The sequence below is a fragment of the Pristis pectinata genome, chromosome 2 (assembly GCF_009764475.1).
Source record: "Pristis pectinata isolate sPriPec2 chromosome 2, sPriPec2.1.pri, whole genome shotgun sequence".
NCBI lineage: Eukaryota > Metazoa > Chordata > Chondrichthyes > Rhinopristiformes > Pristidae > Pristis > Pristis pectinata.
Window position 1 is genome coordinate 30,385,642 of NC_067406.1, and position 19,169 is coordinate 30,404,810.

At 37.1% G+C, this 19,169-nt stretch overlaps 1 protein-coding gene across 4 annotated transcripts in view; it reads left to right on the forward strand.

Moving 5' to 3' along the window:
- Window positions 1-19,169, forward strand: part of LOC127567567 (WD repeat-containing protein 7) — a 499,658-nt gene that overhangs the window by 291,204 nt on the left and 189,285 nt on the right. For all 4 annotated transcript variants that reach the window (XM_052010610.1, XM_052010607.1, XM_052010608.1 and 1 more), the window contains one exon: window positions 14,883-15,069. In XM_052010610.1, the coding sequence (XP_051866570.1) occupies window positions 14,883-15,069 (187 nt within the window). The remainder of the gene's footprint in view (window positions 1-14,882; window positions 15,070-19,169) is intronic.

A 19,169-nucleotide genomic window follows, 5' to 3' on the forward strand; every position in this document is an offset into this window, starting at 1 on the left:
GCCTGACACATACTTCTATGCTATCAACTATCAATCTCCATCTCCAAAAGGAGTAATCCGCTCCCCTTGACAGTCAGTACTTTTAGCATTGCAAACTCCCCCACTATCCCCTTCTCCTTCTTTGCCGCTGATTCAAAAAACTAATAGTACCGTACTCTGTGAATTCCTTTACCACATCTGCCACAGCATTTATTTTTATAACAAATCGTCCTTCAACACATTTCAAGGACAACTAAGGATGGACAATAAATGGTGGGCTTGACATGTGGCAGTGGACCATTTTTTGAATGCAGGGAAAACAAATTATATTCATGGTTGAGCCTTTAAAATAGTTATATTGTAGGGTCCTTGCTGTTGCTGAGCATCTTAGTTTGGCTATCTTGTTACAAGTTAAGGCACTGGAGCCTGTGGCTTCTTTGTTCCAGATAGTTCTCCAAACCTGCCCCTGTAGATAATAATCCCAGTGATTTCAACAAAGTGAGTGCCAGCAGTTTTTGAGCAGGACGAAGAGGTCCCTAAGCACCAATAAAGTTTTGAAGAATGTTGTTTAATTAAAATAATTTAAGCAGCTTATTATCACTAGCTTCAAATAAGAGAACTTCTGCACTTAAATCAGTATGTTCATTTTCAAATTAGAACTTGATATTTGTGAATTATAGCCACTTGTAGTCATTTTAGTTCATAGTTTTTAAAGAATGTGCTTGAAAATTTATAATTCTTGTCAGATAAAATACTGTCAGAATAATGCAGTTTCCTTGGCAAGGAAAATAAATAACCTCTTAATCTCCCTTGTAGTATCGAACATAGCTATCTTGAGTTGTATTCTCATTAGCATTAATTTAAATAAGCTCCATAAATTCTAGTCAAGGTACAAGAAAAGTACACAACCAATAAAACTCAACTGCTAAATGTAATCACCACAAAATTGATATTACTTGTATAATTACAAGCCATGACCATGAGCTTCTATTGTGCTTGTAATAGTTCATTGCTATGAAATTCAAAGCTTTCCTTTGCACTCCAATTGATACTGACAAAATTCTATAGAAATGCACATGCTGACCCTGTTGACTCACAACATTAATCTTTGTTGACCTTACAAATAGTTCATGAGCTATTTAATTATAAAATGATGCCACCCATTGAGCTTCTCATTACTGATGCACCAGATGACATCTACAATGTGGGTCACAAACCTTTTTGTTGAAAAATAACATCCATCTAAAATTGAACCACTTAAAAAGCAGCCCTATGTTAAAAAGCTGTTTAGTTAAATTTTAGACAGCAGTTAATTTTTTTCCCTTCAAGTATTTAATCCTGTGAGTGTTTAATATTTGATGTTCCTTGCAGAACGGCTCTAGACTTCAGACGTTGCAGTTGTAATAATGTGCTTGACAGTTGTAGATCTGCATGAAAAAATTGTTTAATGAATCAACTTCCAAAATTAAACATAAACTCAGAAAATGGCTTCTGCAAATCATTGAAAAATATTATAGTATAATATTAATTGCAGTAAAAATTAAATTGCTGTAATATTGTCTTTTGGAATAATTGAATTCATTTATCTTTTTAAGTGTACTTTCACTTCATTTTGCTTTTCAAAAACTAATCCACTAATCCTTTAAGCTTGGTAAGTGATCTTGTTGGTCATCCTTCAGAGAACTGGATGCAGTTTGTTGTTCTGTCCATCTGCCATCCGTGCCTGTGCAGGGCAAAATGACAGAACCCACTTAATTCAAGAGGGACAAGAGGAGCTTCCCCAGATTTTAGAAGCACATGAAATCCCAAAAGAGAATAGCCTACCTTACTTTCAAAATTGCAATCAGTTTGATAATGAGTAACAGCACTGTGTCACTAGAACGCCAGATGAATATCTTTGGAAGGCAAATTGTTTCAAAACATTTTCACCTTTGCTGCTTCATTTCTGATGTGAATTGTTACATCAATATTGACAGCTTAACAATGTTTCTTATAATCTCTAGACTTGGCATTGCATAGAAGTTTTTAGTTAGCCATCCAGTGCAATGTATGGATCAAGCAGATTTGACCTTTCACTTTGCAATATTTCTGATCTCAAAGTGTCACTTTTTGGGGAGATGTTGAACAGAGGGTAGGAAAACAGGGAAACGGAGATATGAGCACTAAATAGTATTAACAGAAATCTTAAACCAGATCAACTGAAGGATATCTGTTCCAATAACCGAGGATATTATGAAGTAGCAAGGAGAGAAATCAAGAGTATGCATTGAGAAATCTTATGTACTAAGCAATACATAAATTCAGCCCAAGCAAGTCTAAAGTAACTATCACTGGATTTGTATTCATCTTATCATGTCACAAAATCTTACAAATACTGCAAAACTCCAGTATCCCTTAATAATATGTCTAGAGATCATGCAGAAATCAACACAATATATTTTTGTAGTTACAAGAGACTACAGATGCTGGAATCTGGAGCAACAAACAATCTGCTGGAGGAGGTCAGCAGGTTGAGCAGCATCTGAGGGAGGAAAGGAATTATCAAAACTTTGGGTCGAAACCCTGATGCAGGGTTTTGACCAGAAATGTCAGCTATTCCTTTGCTCCCACAGATGCTGCTCGACCCGCTGAGTTCTTCCAGCAGATGGTTTGTTGCACAATACTTCTGGTCTCATATCAACTATTTCTGCTGTAGTGATCAGCCAGCACATGACAGTGTGATCTTTGTTCTTGCAAGTATCTCAGTGAGAGGTAGGAACATTCTTGCCTGTGAATCGGAAAGGAATAGGTTCATATTCTATGCCAGAGTTTGAATACATCATCCATCCACAAGGTGTATATGTGCTGACTTGTTGAAAGTGTTTTGTGATGACTTTCAATTACAACATTAAACTGAGCAAAGTGGCTAGTTAAAACCCTGAATACTGAGTTTTGACCAATAGTTATCCATTAACAATGCCAAAACATGATTATTTGGTCCTTTTTGTTAAAATTGCTCTAAGTTGACATTATAGGGAACTGTATCAAAGCATATCGAGAACATATGCATCTGTAGCAGGCACTTTGGGAATCATATCAATCTTTTTTTTCACCTCTATTGGTACTCTCATACCCGCTGCAAACCCAATATGCAAGCCATGTTTTCAGAACATGGCCAGTCAGTGTTACTACCAAGCTACTGTCAGAACTAGACATTTGACTCCCCAAACATACTACATTCTCTGCTTTTTTGCTGAAAGTACTTCAAGTGACATAATTAAGCCTTGGAGCATATTGTTTTGAAGAATAATGAAGATGATATCTTGGAGGATAACTTGTATAACATATATTTAGATATTAAGGAAACTGAGGAACATGGTTAGTGTAGGAAAGTAGGGTAAAAGTATAAGATCAATTGTGATTTATAATGGCAGAGTAGGCACAAAGAGGCAAATGGTCTCCTTCTGCCTGTTCCTTAGATCCACATTATGTTGCTTAAAGAAACCTGAAAATCTCCTTTTGAATTTTAGATTAAATTTTGAACCACTGAGACTATCAAGTGAGATATCAGTGGGGTTTTGTGCATTTTCATAATCACCTAATGATAGATGTCTTTGCCTGTAATAGACGTTTGTTGTTGCCATTATTGTTTATCTATAGTCAGCCCCGGATCATCCTGCAGAGGAAATACTCAAGTCATACAAAGATTGGCTCATTAGAGCAGAGAGCTATTAAAAGCCCAACACGTTTTAGCAGCTGTAACATAGCAGAAGAAGCAATTTATTTTGCTCTTAGAAGGTGAATCCTTTAAAATATACACAATCTTTGTATTGAGTAATTGAAAGTGAGAGCCTCACATCCTGTAAGAACATAATGAAACCGTCCTTTGTAAATGAAGTGTCTAAAGGTTGCTCCCAGCAGTGGCTAAACTCAGAAACTTGCCACATGCCAGATTGTTGTTCAACTTAGTGCCATAATATTTTTGTTATTAGCAAAGGTGCTGCCAATCACAATTTACTCTTCAAACTCCCAAAATACATTTAAATGTGGAATATAAACATTTTTTTAGATCTATATTGCAAAGGGCAGTTATCAGGGGATTTTTTGAAGGAAGATGTTCAGCTGAGCCCTGCCAGGGAATTTTATAATTAAGTGAACATTTATGTGTTGAATAAATTTTTTAAAAAGTTTTTTTTTACCTGATCCAATTCATGTTCTTCTCGGTATGCACTGAGTAAAATGGACAGCCCTGATTAGTAATATGTGTGCATTAACCACATATATTCTTGCTGAATATCTTTTAAATTAATAAAACAAGATTTTTTTAAAATTTGTAGGTCATTGGATGAGAAGACTTGGGAAAAAAATGAGTCAAATATAAATAGGCAGCCAAATGTCATCAGGAATTTAATAAAAAATGGTTAGCCACCTATCATAAACAGTCACAGTAATAAGATGATAACATTTAATTATAAGATATCATAAGCTGAAAGCACAAAACCTGAAGTACTTTGAATGCTTGTTGCCCATGTTACTCAACATAGGGTGGCATCTTTGAAGTCATTTCTGGAATATTTGTATAATCAGTAATGTTGGTTTATGTCATAGTTGTTCATTTCTAAGGCAGTTTTTAGCACTTAAGTGTCTGTCACAGCAAGGACGATTGATAAGTGTGCTCCATGTGAGGGATCTGTTTTTCCATCTTGCTGTGAGAGGCTGATCTGCTGGGCAAAAAAATAAATGGACTTGCTGGTCTGCTGCAGAGAATAAGAATATGAAAGACACTCAGCAGGAAAGCATATCAAAATAATGTTTACCTTGGGGAAAATAAAGGAAAAATAGCAGGTTAGCAGAATAACAGAGGAAGAGATAAAACAGAGACAATACTGAGAACAAAGAGGAGCAAATGGATTAGAAGAGTTGATGTTATGACACAGGAAATTCAATAATGCCAGGTTACCTTCAATAATAAATTTTGAGAAGGTTAAGTAAGAATGTTAAAGTGGAGCTGCAGAAGTGGGTTATTAGAATCTTTGAATACGCTCTGCCATTTAATATCATGGCTGATCTTCTATCACAACTTCATCTTCATGCACTGCTGAGTGTCTTTCATAAACTTATTCTCTGCAGCAGACCAGCAAGTCCATTTTCCTTTATCTTCCTTGCATCCCAAAATGTTTCTGTTTTCTTCTCGAGTATATTCAACTGGAATATACTGGAAGATAGAATTCTCTTAAAATGCGACCTTTAATTGTGATTCAGTGGCACTTGCTGATTCATACACTACTTCGAGTCAAATCAAAACAAAGATTGAATTTAATTCAAAAGAATGATATCACTAATGCACTATAACAAGCAGGGTTATTGGCACAACTACTAGGCCTTTATATTTGCAGTCTGTGAAGATCACTTGAAATTACGCATGTTGACACAACGCCCATGTAGAGTCATTGCAAAAATAATTTTTCATACAATAATTTTACAGTTTAATGCTGCTAATTTCTATTTGATCCGAATGAATCTTCCATTCTAAAAACGTGTAAATTTTTTTGTGTAAACCTGATGTTGCAATCCTCTCATGCAGAGGAGATTTGGAGTTCATAGTCTGACCTGCAACTAATCTTAAATTGGTAACTGGCTTCTTTGTTGTGATACAATTTGTGTTAGCATGTGTGTTAAGTTTTAATTAATGCAGTTGGTTAAATTTCACACTTGTGATCTAACTAACTGAATACTGATGAACACACACCATCGTCAACAACCAAGCTGCCAACTGTGAATTCAGATTAGCATAGCTGCTGTTTGTCCCGTTCCAGATAATGGGCTCAAAGGTTAAGAGCAAAAGATCTCAACAGCTCCAATCAGCAGTGCTTTTCCAGAGCTAATTACCTCTTTACTGTGCTGACTGTAATGTGACATGTTTATTGCCTTAACTAACAATCATTAGCTTAGTTGATGTTTTGTCAATATTAATTCATTCATTTAAGTCAAGTCAAAGCTTAAACAAAGATGTCTGTTCTCAGAAATGGGCAGCAGAATGAGGATTGTTTGTTCTGACCCTTTCATGCATAAAATGGAAAAAAAATTAAGGTTGTAATGCTTTCAAAAGTAACATTTCTCAAACTAAAGATTTGTCTGAAATTATTAAAGCAGGTTTAGGGTTCTGCCTTTATATAGTATATTGCTGGACTTCAAAATTTCTGAATATTTATTTCAACTACCAATAAAGGATGACCTTTGTCATTTATTAACAGTATAATTATTTTGTTCTAAATTTTAAATGCTGAACATTACAAAGCAAAATTAGAGAAATGTACATAATTGTTTGTTTTATTTAGTTTGTCTGTACAAAATAATTCTTATCCAGGTCTATAATGTTGCATCATAATATGCAAACTTGACAATCCAACCTCAGCTCATTGGAGCTTGAATTTTACTTATTACATTTCAACTAATATGAAATAATTTGGGTCTCGTGGATTATTTTTGAATTTGCTTAGATTTGAACAGCTCAGTTGAGGGGGAAATCACCAAGACCTGAATATAGTTGGTTTATAATCATATTGTCAACATCCATCAATGAGACTAAAATTAATGTAAATCACAGAGATTTGGGATTTCACCAGCAAGCTCTAAATTTGGTGGTGGCAGCTTTTTCTCTTAATACTTTCCTGTGATCATTATTGAATAGATGACATATAAATGATTGCAATCAAGTAGATTCCAGGTCTACCATGTCTACACCGATCATGATGCCAATCTGAACTAACCTGCACATGGTCTGTATTCCCCTGTTTCCTGCCTGTTCTTGTGTCTGTCCAAATGTCTTTTAAACCTTGTTATTGTATCTGTTTTTGTCAACGTCCTCTAGTAATCGTTCCAGGCACCTATCACTCTGTGTAAAAAAAACACAAAACTCTCAGATCTCCTGCAGACTTTCTCCCTCTCATTTTAAACTTATGCCCTCTGGTATTTGACCTTTCTAACCTGAGAAAAAGACTCTGTCTACCCTACTGACTTTCCTTACCATTGTGATCTCATAGACCCACCCTTCTCCTCCCCAATTGTTTCAGGCACAACCAAGTCTGAAGATTGACCTATTATCAATCACCCTTTGCTGAATTTCTGCTATCGTGAGTCTTGTGTCTCTAGCTTTCTTCCAGCAGCATTCTAGGCAATCATGGCTATCTTGCAGTGACTGGGTAATGCCATAAGGGAAGGAAGTTGCGCATTTGCAGTATCAAAATTAAAGGATAATGATTGCCACATCAGTAATCTTGGTTGATTTCCTTAAAGAATAAGGAACCCTGTATCATGCCGACTGGTAATTTCAGTACAGTTCTCAGATTTTGTGGAATGTGGAGTTATTTAAATTGCATCCAAAGCAGCCAGAATAGCCCTGTGTCCCTGTGATAAAGCTGTCCAAATGTTCGGCCCTTGAGATAGAAGCTTATCTCTGCTGCTACAGATATTGGGTAAAGAAATTTCTGTTGCACAGAAGCCTCTGTTTACATCTTTCTTGTCTGACACTTACCTATGTATTCTTCAGAATGGCAGTCTATCTGTAATTGGCAGTTTCCATGGTTTCATTGGGTAGTTTCATTCCTGATGTTTCATCCTAATGGGACCGTTACAAACTGTTTTTAACAGATAATTGTTGGGTGGATCTTTACTGTGAACGGAACTCATTACAAAATATTTTCTGTAGCAGATAAGAATTGAAAAGAATTTTGCATAATTCTAAACTTTGTTAATGGAAATTCCATAATGATATATGGAAACTTTTTTAACCTCTTTCCTTGCCAGGATTGCTATTGTGGAATCAAGGCAGGAACTTAGTCAAATTATTTAAGATTCAAATGCATTCAGATGTCACATTTCTTTTTCTCTGGTTGAACTTTCATGTTCTAGTACTTTGATTCCATGTCTTTTTGGAGCAGTGATGGAACTTTAATCCTGGAAGACTTTCCCTTTCTTTCCTATGGGCTTTATAGCCACCTATTGCAGTCCTATTGCCATTCACTGATCTAAACTACCTCATTTTACTATGCAAGCACTACATTTACGGAATTAAAAGTTGTGTTTCATATTTTTAGTAGCTATAACAATTTTAGAGTCGTATGAAAGACCTAGGTGCCTCACAGTTGCAAAAATGATAGGTCTGTAATAAGTCACGTCCAAAGCAGCAAGAATACTCCTGTATCCCACTGATAAAACTGTACAAGTATTTTATTCCGATTGGGTAAAGTTCATCACAGTCCTGCCCCAAGGATATTAGCGAAATAGCTTTTCTTTTGCATCAGTATGCAAGTTTTGTAATTGTTTTTTAACAATAACAGATATTTACATCTATTTTCTTTTCGAAACTAAATCAAAATTCTGCAAATAGTGGAATTTGTCCACTTTTGCAGATTACTAATTACAAACACATATGCCTTAAACCATTGTGCTCAGAGAATAAGCTACCCAAACTTAGGTATTGATTTTCTTTTTATCTTAAAGACTGTTTTTGTGATTAAGTGCTTTTAAAATTTCTGCTTTCTAATTGCCTTTATTATTTTTGTCCTTATTAGTTTCCTATAGAAACCATAAAATAATTCCTTCCCTGTTAGACCGACCAGTTCAATACATAATTTTGGGCCATTTGGCACACATTTGTAATAACACAGACCTTCTCCCACTGCTCTTTATCTAGCAGTATGAACATATCCTTTAGCTCTATCACTGGCTTTATATATTAAAACATTTTTGGAAATTATATTACTTCTCATAAGTTTATATTGATGCATCCTAATATTAATCATGGCTGTTCTTTCAGCTTTGCATACATGGAGGGTTTTAATCATTACAGTAGGATAATAGCTACTAAAATATATGGATTTTCAAGTTCAAGAAGTTGTTCAGAATCAGCATCACTCTCAAAAGCTGACCGAAGGGGGTCAGCTTTGATTTAAGGAGGAGCGCAAAATAGCACCAATCAAACCTAAATATGAGGTGTCAACCTCAAAAAGGTGCAATACTGGATTATATGCACACTAACCACAAAAGCAACAAGCAATAAACCAAGCTAAGAACTTCCACAATCAACAGATCATATCAAAGATCTGAATGATAGTAGACAGCTAACAAGAGCAAGAGGTTCCAAGAATGTCTCCATCTTCAACGATGGTGGGCCCCAGCAATGTAAGTGCTACATCCAGGCTTGTTCAACCAGATGTACAAGCTTGGTTTCTTCCTCGGACCCCAACATCATAGAAGTCAGCGTTCAAACAATTCAATTCACTCTGTGATTCGAAAAAATAGCTGAGAGGATTAGAAACAGCAAAGATTATGGGAGAAGATATTGTCCTTCCGTACAGTACTTTGGCCTTTTGGCTCCAAAACTATCCAAGCCTCTAAACAACCAGTTACAACACTGGTGAAAATTAAAAAAAAACAGCAGATGCTGAAAATCTAAAGTAAAAGCAGAAAATGCTGGAAACGCTCAGCAGGTCAGGCTGCATTTATAGGAAGAGAAACAGAGCTAGCGTTTCAGGTCAAAGACCCTTCCTGCTGAGTATCTTCCAGTACTTTGTATTTTTAAGATACAACACTGGTATCTAGAGCACAATATAGAAAATTGCCCAGATATATCCTGTTCACAAAAAGCATGGGAAATCCAATTCAGCTAATTGCCATTCAATCAGTTTACTTTCAATCATCAGCAAAGTGCTGAAAGGTGCCATCAGCAGAGCTAACAATGTGACCAATAATCTGCGCACGGTGCTAAGTTTGGAGTTTATTGAGACAATTCTAATTACAGTTTTGATCCAGCTCTAAGAAGACCTGAAGTTAATGGGTTTCAAATAGAAAACATGCCAACGGTTAGAGTTGTATCACTGTTCCTTCCATTTTAACTCTCTCTAAATCCTGGAACCTATACCAAAAAACAATCTTCATCAGAAAGTCTGCAACTGTTCAAGGAGGTGGTTCACTGCACGGCCACCTTTCATAGGGACAGGCAATGTCCAAATTCCAATAAATAAATAAATCAGATGATGAGCCCATATAATATGCATTCAGTTATTTTTATAGTACTGCAATTCCTTGAAATACCAGGGTGCTGGGAAACTCCAAATGGATCACACATGCACAACATTTGCTGGTTCCAATTATTTGTCTTATCTTAGTAAGAATATCCATTCTCTTGTTCCAGATAATTTCTGATCATGCTTAACACAGTTTATTACAGAATTAATAGAGATATGTTGCTGTTCTGAGGAATGATTGATTGCATTCCAAATATGCTTGTTTTACATTTCTGGGAATTAGAGGAGACAAATTATTGCTTATAGTTCAGCACAGATGATTAGCGAACTATGAGGGAGAAACAAATTTTAAAGCAATGTTTGAGTAGCCAATTATGAAGGATAATCTCTACATTATCTTAACGCCACAAATAAATAGCTTGATGCTTGCTTTTGGCCTAATGTTGCCACAGTACTACACCAGACATTTTAATCCTATGTTTCCTATTATACATTTTTACACAGTTAATTATTTAAAAAATGAATTTCTGGGCATTAAATATGAAATTGTGACAAACATTGCTTCTGAAACCTGTGGAATGTTGGTATATTTACTAATGAAGCAAACCCAGATGATCTGTGTGTCATACCAGTATTAAAACCTTAGCTACTAATGTCAATCCATTTCTGTTGATGCATCACTGTCGTCTTTTTTTCACTCTTATTTAATTAAGTTGCTTGTCTACTTCAAGATGAATATCTGTGTTGCACAAATGTCCTTTCCATGCATGGAAAGAAAATTACTTAGCCTGGCTGCTTCCTTTCAAAACTGTCATTCACTCATTTTGTATGTGAGCCTTAGAATCTAGTGACACACAAAAAGATGTTCAAACAAAAACTATTATGCAAAATATCAATGTGACATTAATTTGAAAAAAATGAAACTAGTGCCTTTTTCCTGTCTTCATTTTGTAAAATGGTAGTTAGTCATGGCCCTCTCTATATTTATCATTATGTGGCCAGATAATTATCCAGCATAGATTGATGTTGTAAGCTAAGGCCATAATTCACCCTATTCTTATCTATTAGCAATAGCCAAAAGGTTTCCGATAAATACCAGCATAAGCTGCCAACGTTCTCCTGAGACTGCTCCCCTTCTTACACTTTGCTGAGCATGGCAGAAGGATAGCTGCATTCACAGGGTCTGTAGCTCATGACCTAAGGATGCTCTTTCTTTCTGTTTGGGTGACTGATAGTTAGTCAATGATACCATGTGTCTAAATTTATGAGACAGCAAACAGCATCTGGAGCCTTTTTTTGGCAATGCTTTGAAATATTTCCAGTGCATTAAGGAAAAAATTTACTCTCAAATGTTATAACTAGATTTTTCAAAGTGTGATTTGAACAATGAATTTCATTGTGTAGTATTTTACCAAAATGATATTTTCCCTTTATTTTATTTTAAACTTTATTTAAAACTAATTAATCAAATTTTGCTATATTTGCATAAATGATTTTATAACTAATTCAGTTATGTTGTAAAATACAAATAGTAGCTTTAAACATGATACAAATTTCTGGAAAGGGGTAGAAAACTTTTTTAAAAACAGATAACAAATCACATTAAGCTAAATCTTCCCTATTTGCTTGAAACAGTATTTTCTGTTTAAATTCAGATTTTGGGCATCTGCATTTCCTTGTTTTGTTCTTGGAATTAGAGTCATGGAGTTATACAGCACAGAAATGGGCCCTTCGGCCCATCTCGTCCATGCCGACCAATTTGTCTACCTGATTTAGTCCCATTTGCCTGCATTTGGCCGATATCCCTCTAAACCATTCCTATCCATGTACCTACTTAAATGTCATTAAAATGTTGTAATTGTATCTGTCTCTATAGCTTTCTCAGGTATATCTTTCCATATACCAACCACGCTCTATGTGAAAAAGTTTCCCATCGGGTCCCTTTTAAACCATTTCACTCTCACTTTATAATCTTTCCTCTCGCACCTTAAACCTTTCCTGCCTCACCTTAATTTTGCCTCTTAAATGTTTAGGTTAAAAGAAAACACATTTTCAAGCCTCAGTGCTAAAAGGTGTACCAAGTCTTCATAAAAATGAAAAGTGCAGAATAAATTATTTAAAATGTATACTTTTATTACAAATGTTCTACAATATACAAACTGGCCTCTCCTTTCATCCGTTCCCATGAGGAATGAAATCGAGTCTTGTGACCCTTCATGGCGCCAGCCATCTATCTAAGTAATCATGCCAAAATAAGGGATTAAAAAGTTTAGGCTATTTCCAGGGAAATGAGAATTCTTGGAAATTAATCTACAGGTCCCAAAAAAGCAGTCAAAAAGAGGTCCATGAAACCACACTAACTGTAAGGCATACGAGACAAAATTCCACTCTTTTTTTATATCAAGCCTGAAAATTGCTGAAATTATTAGAATTTTCTGCATTTGTATTTCTCATTAGCTAATTCAAATAGCCTGGCCATACATACATTCCTTCTCCTCGAAGTCTGCACTTTCCTTGATTACATAAGTTCAACCTGCTGAGTTTATCATGAAAACCAAGACTTAAGGGACATGCTAAAGGAACTAAAAGTGAGCAAGGGCAAACTAAAATTCAAAACTAATATAGTTTTATTTTATATTGGATTCTTTGAGCAGTAGGTACTACCACTATATTAGCTGTTACTCTAGCCCTGCAATGACTCTGAAGTTTTCAGTCAGCAGCAAGTTGCTGGTCCTGCAAATACTTGCTATAAGTGCACAAAGCCAGTATGGATTTCCCAGTGGGAATTTACGAGACAAAGCCATTCTGAACCTCATTCCTAAGGCCCTGACCCATAACATAGCTGTTTGTATTGTAAAGCCATCATATGGGTGAAGGAGGGGAAATACAACAACCCTGACCCACAAAAAATAGTTGGGGGTCCACAAAAAGATCTCTGATGGCCAGCAAAGCCATGCCTCAACTTAGTAGGCTGGCAATGCCACCAAAAACCCTGTCTCTAAATGTCTCTGACATGAAAGTCCAGTGGTATAGCATAGTCAGAGGATCACCAGCAAACAGCTGTTAAGAAGTTTAGAACTTCTGCAATCATACGTGGAAATGCTGACAGTTCTGTACACAACTACACACTTGCTTCTATGTAGAAGGTGAAACAAGAAATTAGTAATGAAAGAAAAATTGTAGTTGTAGAATAATCCTTTGAGAAACATAAGAACAGACTGCAAGAGTTCAGTGAGTATGTAAAAAGGAAAAGACCAACGAGAACAAATGTTTGCTCATTGACAAAGTTGGGAGAATTTATATCGTGGACTAAAAAAATGGCAGAGGAATTAAACAGTTATTTTGTTTTTGTCTTCATGAAGGAAGATACAAAAAACCTCCCAAATGTAAAAGAGAAGCAAGGTTCCAGTGCACATGAGGAAGTAGGATAACTTAGCATTCATAAAGAAATACTACTAGAAAAGTTAATGAGCATGAAAGCAATCTACTTCCCGGACTTTTGAAAGATGTAGCTATGGAGATAGTGGATACATACTGTGGTTATCATCTATAGATTCTGGAATGTGCCCAAGACATCACGATAGCATTTGATAGATTGTGACACCAAGGGACTCTTTTTAAATTAAAGCCAATGGGCAACAGCATGAATGAATGTTGTATTTCCACAGGTGATAGAAATACCATTACTGCTATTGGTGTGCGGGGGAAAAAATTACAAATGCACAACACCTTGGTTTTTGCCCTTTTTAGGTTTTCATTTCCAAATCCATACTGAAGAGAAAGAAAATCTGTTAAGGAAGGGCTGAAGAGGGTGAGAGAATTGTCGAGTTATATTCCTGTAATGGATATATTATACTTTCACAATGGATTGCTGTCAAGGGGGGCAGCTACTAATGAAGGGAAAAGGTGGATACATCACAATACATACATTCTGAGTCATTTATAATGCTACATAGCTGAGTCAGCCTTGTCAGTTTTACCAACTATCTACAGTAACAGCAAAATCACCTTGAAGTGTGTTACGGACTCAGTGAAAGTCCCTTTAAGATAGAGAGTGTGTGTGTGTGTGTGTGGGGCGTGCTTACGTCAATAGAAGATAAAGGACATAATGACGTTGTTGAAGAAGAAGAAGAAGAAGAAGGAGAGGGAGAGAGAGAAGGGAGAGAGACACCAGCCTGCTAGTGTTCTCTATCAATGGATGAGAAACAATAACTGTGTGTGCCACTGAAATCCATGTATGGAAGTTGGAAGTAATCCGGTGGAGTTCACTTTGTTGCTGACCTGTAGAAGGAAACAGGCATTTGTGTGGACGACCACGATTCGGATGCTTTTCGGGGTGAGGCAGTCACTACCGAGTAAACACTGAAGTGTCGTTTGGGTTCCATCGTGGAACATTTGGATTTCGTATGTACTCTCTCTATGTTTTTCTACATCTACATCTTATCTTCTGACAACGGTGGTTGTTGAAGAAGCCCTTGCTCATGTTTCACCTTATGGCTTGCGGAACTGAACTTTAAGAACCATTCCGGAACTGGGAGTTTTGGACTTTGCCACACATACACACAAAGAGTTTAGTTTTGGGGTTAACGTTCGAGGTTTAACATTTTTGAATTCTAACATACTAACATTTTTACTTTTATTTTATGTATTATCATAAGTAGTGATTAATAAAATAGTTTTTAACACTGAATCATGCTCAGTGTGTTTCTTTTGTTGCTGGTTCGTGACAAGTGGAATAATATATTTGCAGACTATCTTAATTATCAATTTATCAATTAAACTTTAATCTAGGCTTTAGCTCAGTAAAACAAAAAAGAAACAACTGAAGAGATGGAAATTTTAACCATTGTATTAATTTTCCACTTTTATACACGGACCTCTTGTTTTCTTTACCAGGCAAGGCTTTGACATTCCTGCTGCTACAGCCACCCAGCAGTAAGCTTCCAGCACATAGCACAATCCGCAGGACTGCCATTGATTTGATTGGTCGTGGCTTTACCGTGTGGGAGCCCTATATGGATGTGTCAGCTGTGCTGATGGGACTTCTAGAGCTCTGTGCTGATGCTGAAAAACATCTTTCCAAGTAAGTAGAAAATTAAAATTACAGAAGCCTGATCAATTTGGAAAGGGATAGCTTGATTACAGTTCCATGCTTGTTTAAAAATAACTTCCCTTTCAGTAATCGGCTATGTCATTTTCCACCAGTGTTCAGGGACTCTCATTAGAAGCTATAAAGGAGGAATGAGAAACCATTTGAGGGCCTCCACATTCTAATTCAGGCAACACAATGCAACAACAAAGTCAAACAGTTTGTAAAAACATGTCTCAAGTTGCTCTACAGAAATGTAAATAGAGAAAATTGGAATGTGAACATATGGAGGGTAATTAAACACTTCTGTGAATCGTCTTCTACATGGTGCAATATAAGTACAAACTGTTGTCGTAAAGTTTTCTTTATTTGTTTCCCTAGATGTATCTACCTCTTTGAATTTTTCTTCCTTCACATTCTTCTTATCGAATTCTGTCTGTGAACCATATATTCAGTCTTCCAACTTTCATCTTTTCTCCCTTGGTGATCTCCAATCTGTTATTTTGCCAAGCCTGATAATTTGGCATTACACTCCTTTGTAATTCTTCTATTGGTGTGTGCGTTGTTTACCTAAAGGGAAAATAGAAGGGATCCCAGCGCAACCTTCTGGGAACAACATTGCCAATATTCCACCAAGTTCTATTCACCCTATTTATGTTCTTCCATCCAACCTTGTGGGTTATTTAATACTATGGGAAAGAAATTGATCAGCAGTAAATGCCTGCTGCATGTAGTATTCTGCTTCTGAAAATAAGCCCATGGCTCTGAATTTCAGCAGCCAATTTCATACTACATTGTACATTCACTGAATGCAACTGAAAATGAATTTCTACTCCTATATCTTAATTCTGATAACATTTTGTTTATATTACACAAACTAATATCATTTAATTCTCTTAGAACCACTTTTGTTATATTTTCCTTTTAAACCTGGGTTTCATTTTCCTTTTTGTTTTAGAAGAAGGTTTGGTTGTATTGAAGGTTCAGCTTATCACTGGGGATAACTGCTTTACTTCAGTCACTATCCCTTGACTCTGAAAGAATTGCATTAACACTCACAGTTGTAATTACAAGATCATCCTAGGTTAATGGCAGCAAATAGTGATGTTACTTTACCTGATTCACAATGCCAAGTTCAGCAATTCTTAAAAGATAATCTACCTTGCTGTCAACAGCACACAGTCTTTAAAATAAAACAACAACTAAGGGGAAAGAAAATTCACATCAGCATATCAATTTTGAACTGCTGTTTTAAAATATGATGGTGGTATTGAAGCTCCTGCCAGTCATATCTTCATGACCAAAGTAATCTTTTCAAATCTAAAGAGGAGAGCTCATAATGCACCTATAATTTTCAAATATTGCTGTATTACATAACTTTAGTAATTCCATACTACTTTTCTACTTTTGACCATAAATGAGGTTGACCTGATATAGAACATAGAAACAGCATGGGAACAGGACCTTCAGCCCACGATGTCTGTGCTGACCATGAGGCTAATTTAAACTGCACATCTGCTTGCAAGTGGTTTATCCCTCCATTCCCTGCCTGTTCATGTGTCTGTCTAAACACTTCTTAAACATTGCTATCGTATCTGCTTCCACCACTTACCCTACCACTCTCTGTATAAAAAAAAGCCTCGTAAATCTCCTCTAAACATTCTGCCTTTTACGTTAAAGCTATGCCCTCTAGTATTTGGCATTTATGCCCTGGAGAAAACACTCTATCTACCCTATCTGTGCCTCTCATAATTTTATATACTTCCGTCAGGTCTCCCCTCAGCCTCCAACACTCCAGAGAAAACCCTAACCCTCTCCTCTAATCCAGGCAACAAACTGGTGAACCTCTTCTGCACTCTCTCCAAAGCCCCGACATCCTTTGGTAATGCGACAACCAGAACTGCACACAATACTAACAAAAGCTTTATGCAGCTGCAATGCGAATTCCTGATTTTTATACTCAATGCCATGACTGCTGAAGACAAGTATGCCATATACCTTCTTTACCACCCTAGCTACTTGTGTTGCCACTATGGACTTGCACCCTAAGATCCATCCATACTTCATATCTCCTGCCGAATCCTTTGACAATCTTCCTCTCTTTCCACAATTCCATTCCCTGCCTGTCATATATATGAGTTGGGCAAAAAATTTTTTTTTTATATATAAATAAAATCACAAACAAGAGGCCCTGGCGCTGATCCATGAGGAACACCACTGGTCACAGATCTCCAGTCAGAATAGTACCCTTCACCTTCGTAAAAAAACTGAATCAAGTTTGTAAGACGTGACCTCTCCCGCACAAAGCCAGGCTATTTATCCTGAATGAGTCTATGCTCTTCCAGGTGTGATGAGATCCTATTCCTAAGAATCTTCTCCAGTAATTTTCCAACCACTGATATAAGGTTCATCAGCCTATATTTTCCTGGTTTGTCCCTAGAATCTCTTCTGCACCCTTCTGCCCTAGAATATCAGTGTACCCCTCCCTGATCTTGCTATCCTCCACGTCCTTCTCCTTAGAACATGGAACAGTACAGCACAGGAGCAGGCCCTTCAGCCGACGATGTTACACCAAACTAAACTAGTAATTAAATGCCTAATTAAACTAATCCCTCTGCCTACACAATGTCCATATCCCTCCTTTCTCTGCACATTCATTTGCCTATCTAAGAGCCTCTTGAATGCCTCAGTTGTACTTGCCTGCACCACCTCCCCTGGCAGCGCATTCCAGGCACCCATCACTCTGTGTAAAAAAAAACTTGCCCCGCACAACTCCGTTGAACTTAACCCCTCTCACCCTCTCACCTTAAACGAATGCCCTCTAGTATTAGACATTTCAACCCTGGGAAAACGTTACCGGTTGTCTACTCTATGCCTCTCATAATCTCATAAACCTCAGTCGGATCTCCCTTAAACCTCCTTCGCTCCAGAGAAAACAATCCAAGTTTGTCCAACCTCTCCTTATAGCACATGCCCTCTAATCCAGGCAGCATCCTGGTAAACCTCTTCTGCACCCTCTCCAAAGCCTCCATATCCTTCCTATAATGAAGTGACCAGAATTGAATGCAATACTCCAAGTGTGGCGTAACTAGAGTTTTATAAAGCTACAACATAGCTTCCTGACTCTTGAACTCAATGCCTCGACTAATAAAGGCAAGCATGCCGTACGCCTTCTTTACCACCTTATCAACCTGTGCAGCAGCATTCAGGGAGCTGTGGACTTGGACCCCAAGATCCCTCTGTACATCAACATTGTCAAGGGTCTTGCCATTAACATTAGATCTCCCAAAGTGCAATATCTTGGCAATCTTCTACACTATCCACAATACGACCAATCTGCGAACTTATTAACCCACCCATCTATATTTTCCTCCATGTCATTAATATATATCACAAACAGCAGAGGTCCCAGTTCGGATCCCTATGGAACTCACCAGTCATGGACCTCCAGCCAGAATAAGTCCCATCGACCACTAAGTGCTGTCTTTTGTGGGCAAGCCGACACTGAATCCAAACAGCCAATTCACTGTGGATTCCATGCATCTTAATCTTCTGGATAAGCCTCCCATGAGAGACCTTGTCAACCGCCTTGCTAAATTCCATGTGAAGAACATCCACAGCTCTGCCTTCGTTAATCACCTTCATCACCTCCTCAAAAAACTCAATCAAGTTACTAAGACATGACTTGTCCTGCACAAAGCCATCTTGACTGTCCCTAATTAGACCATTGTTTTCCAAATGCTCATAAATCCTATCACTAAGAATCCTCTCCAGTAGCTTGTCTACCACTGACATGAGACTCACTGGTCTATAGTTTCCAGGATTTCCCATCTTGAAATCCCATCCTCAGTGAATACTGATGCAAAGTACTTGTTTAACAACTCACCCATTTCCTCTGGCTCCAGGCATAAATTCCCTCCTTTTGTCCTTGAGCAGTCCTACCCCTCCCTAGTTAAACTCTTGTTTTTATAGTATGTATAAAATGCTTCGGTATTCTCTTTAATCCTGCTCACCAAGGACATTTCGTGGCCACTTTTAAACCATAAGACATAGGAGCAGAATTAGGCCATTTGGCCCGTCAAGTCTGCTCCACC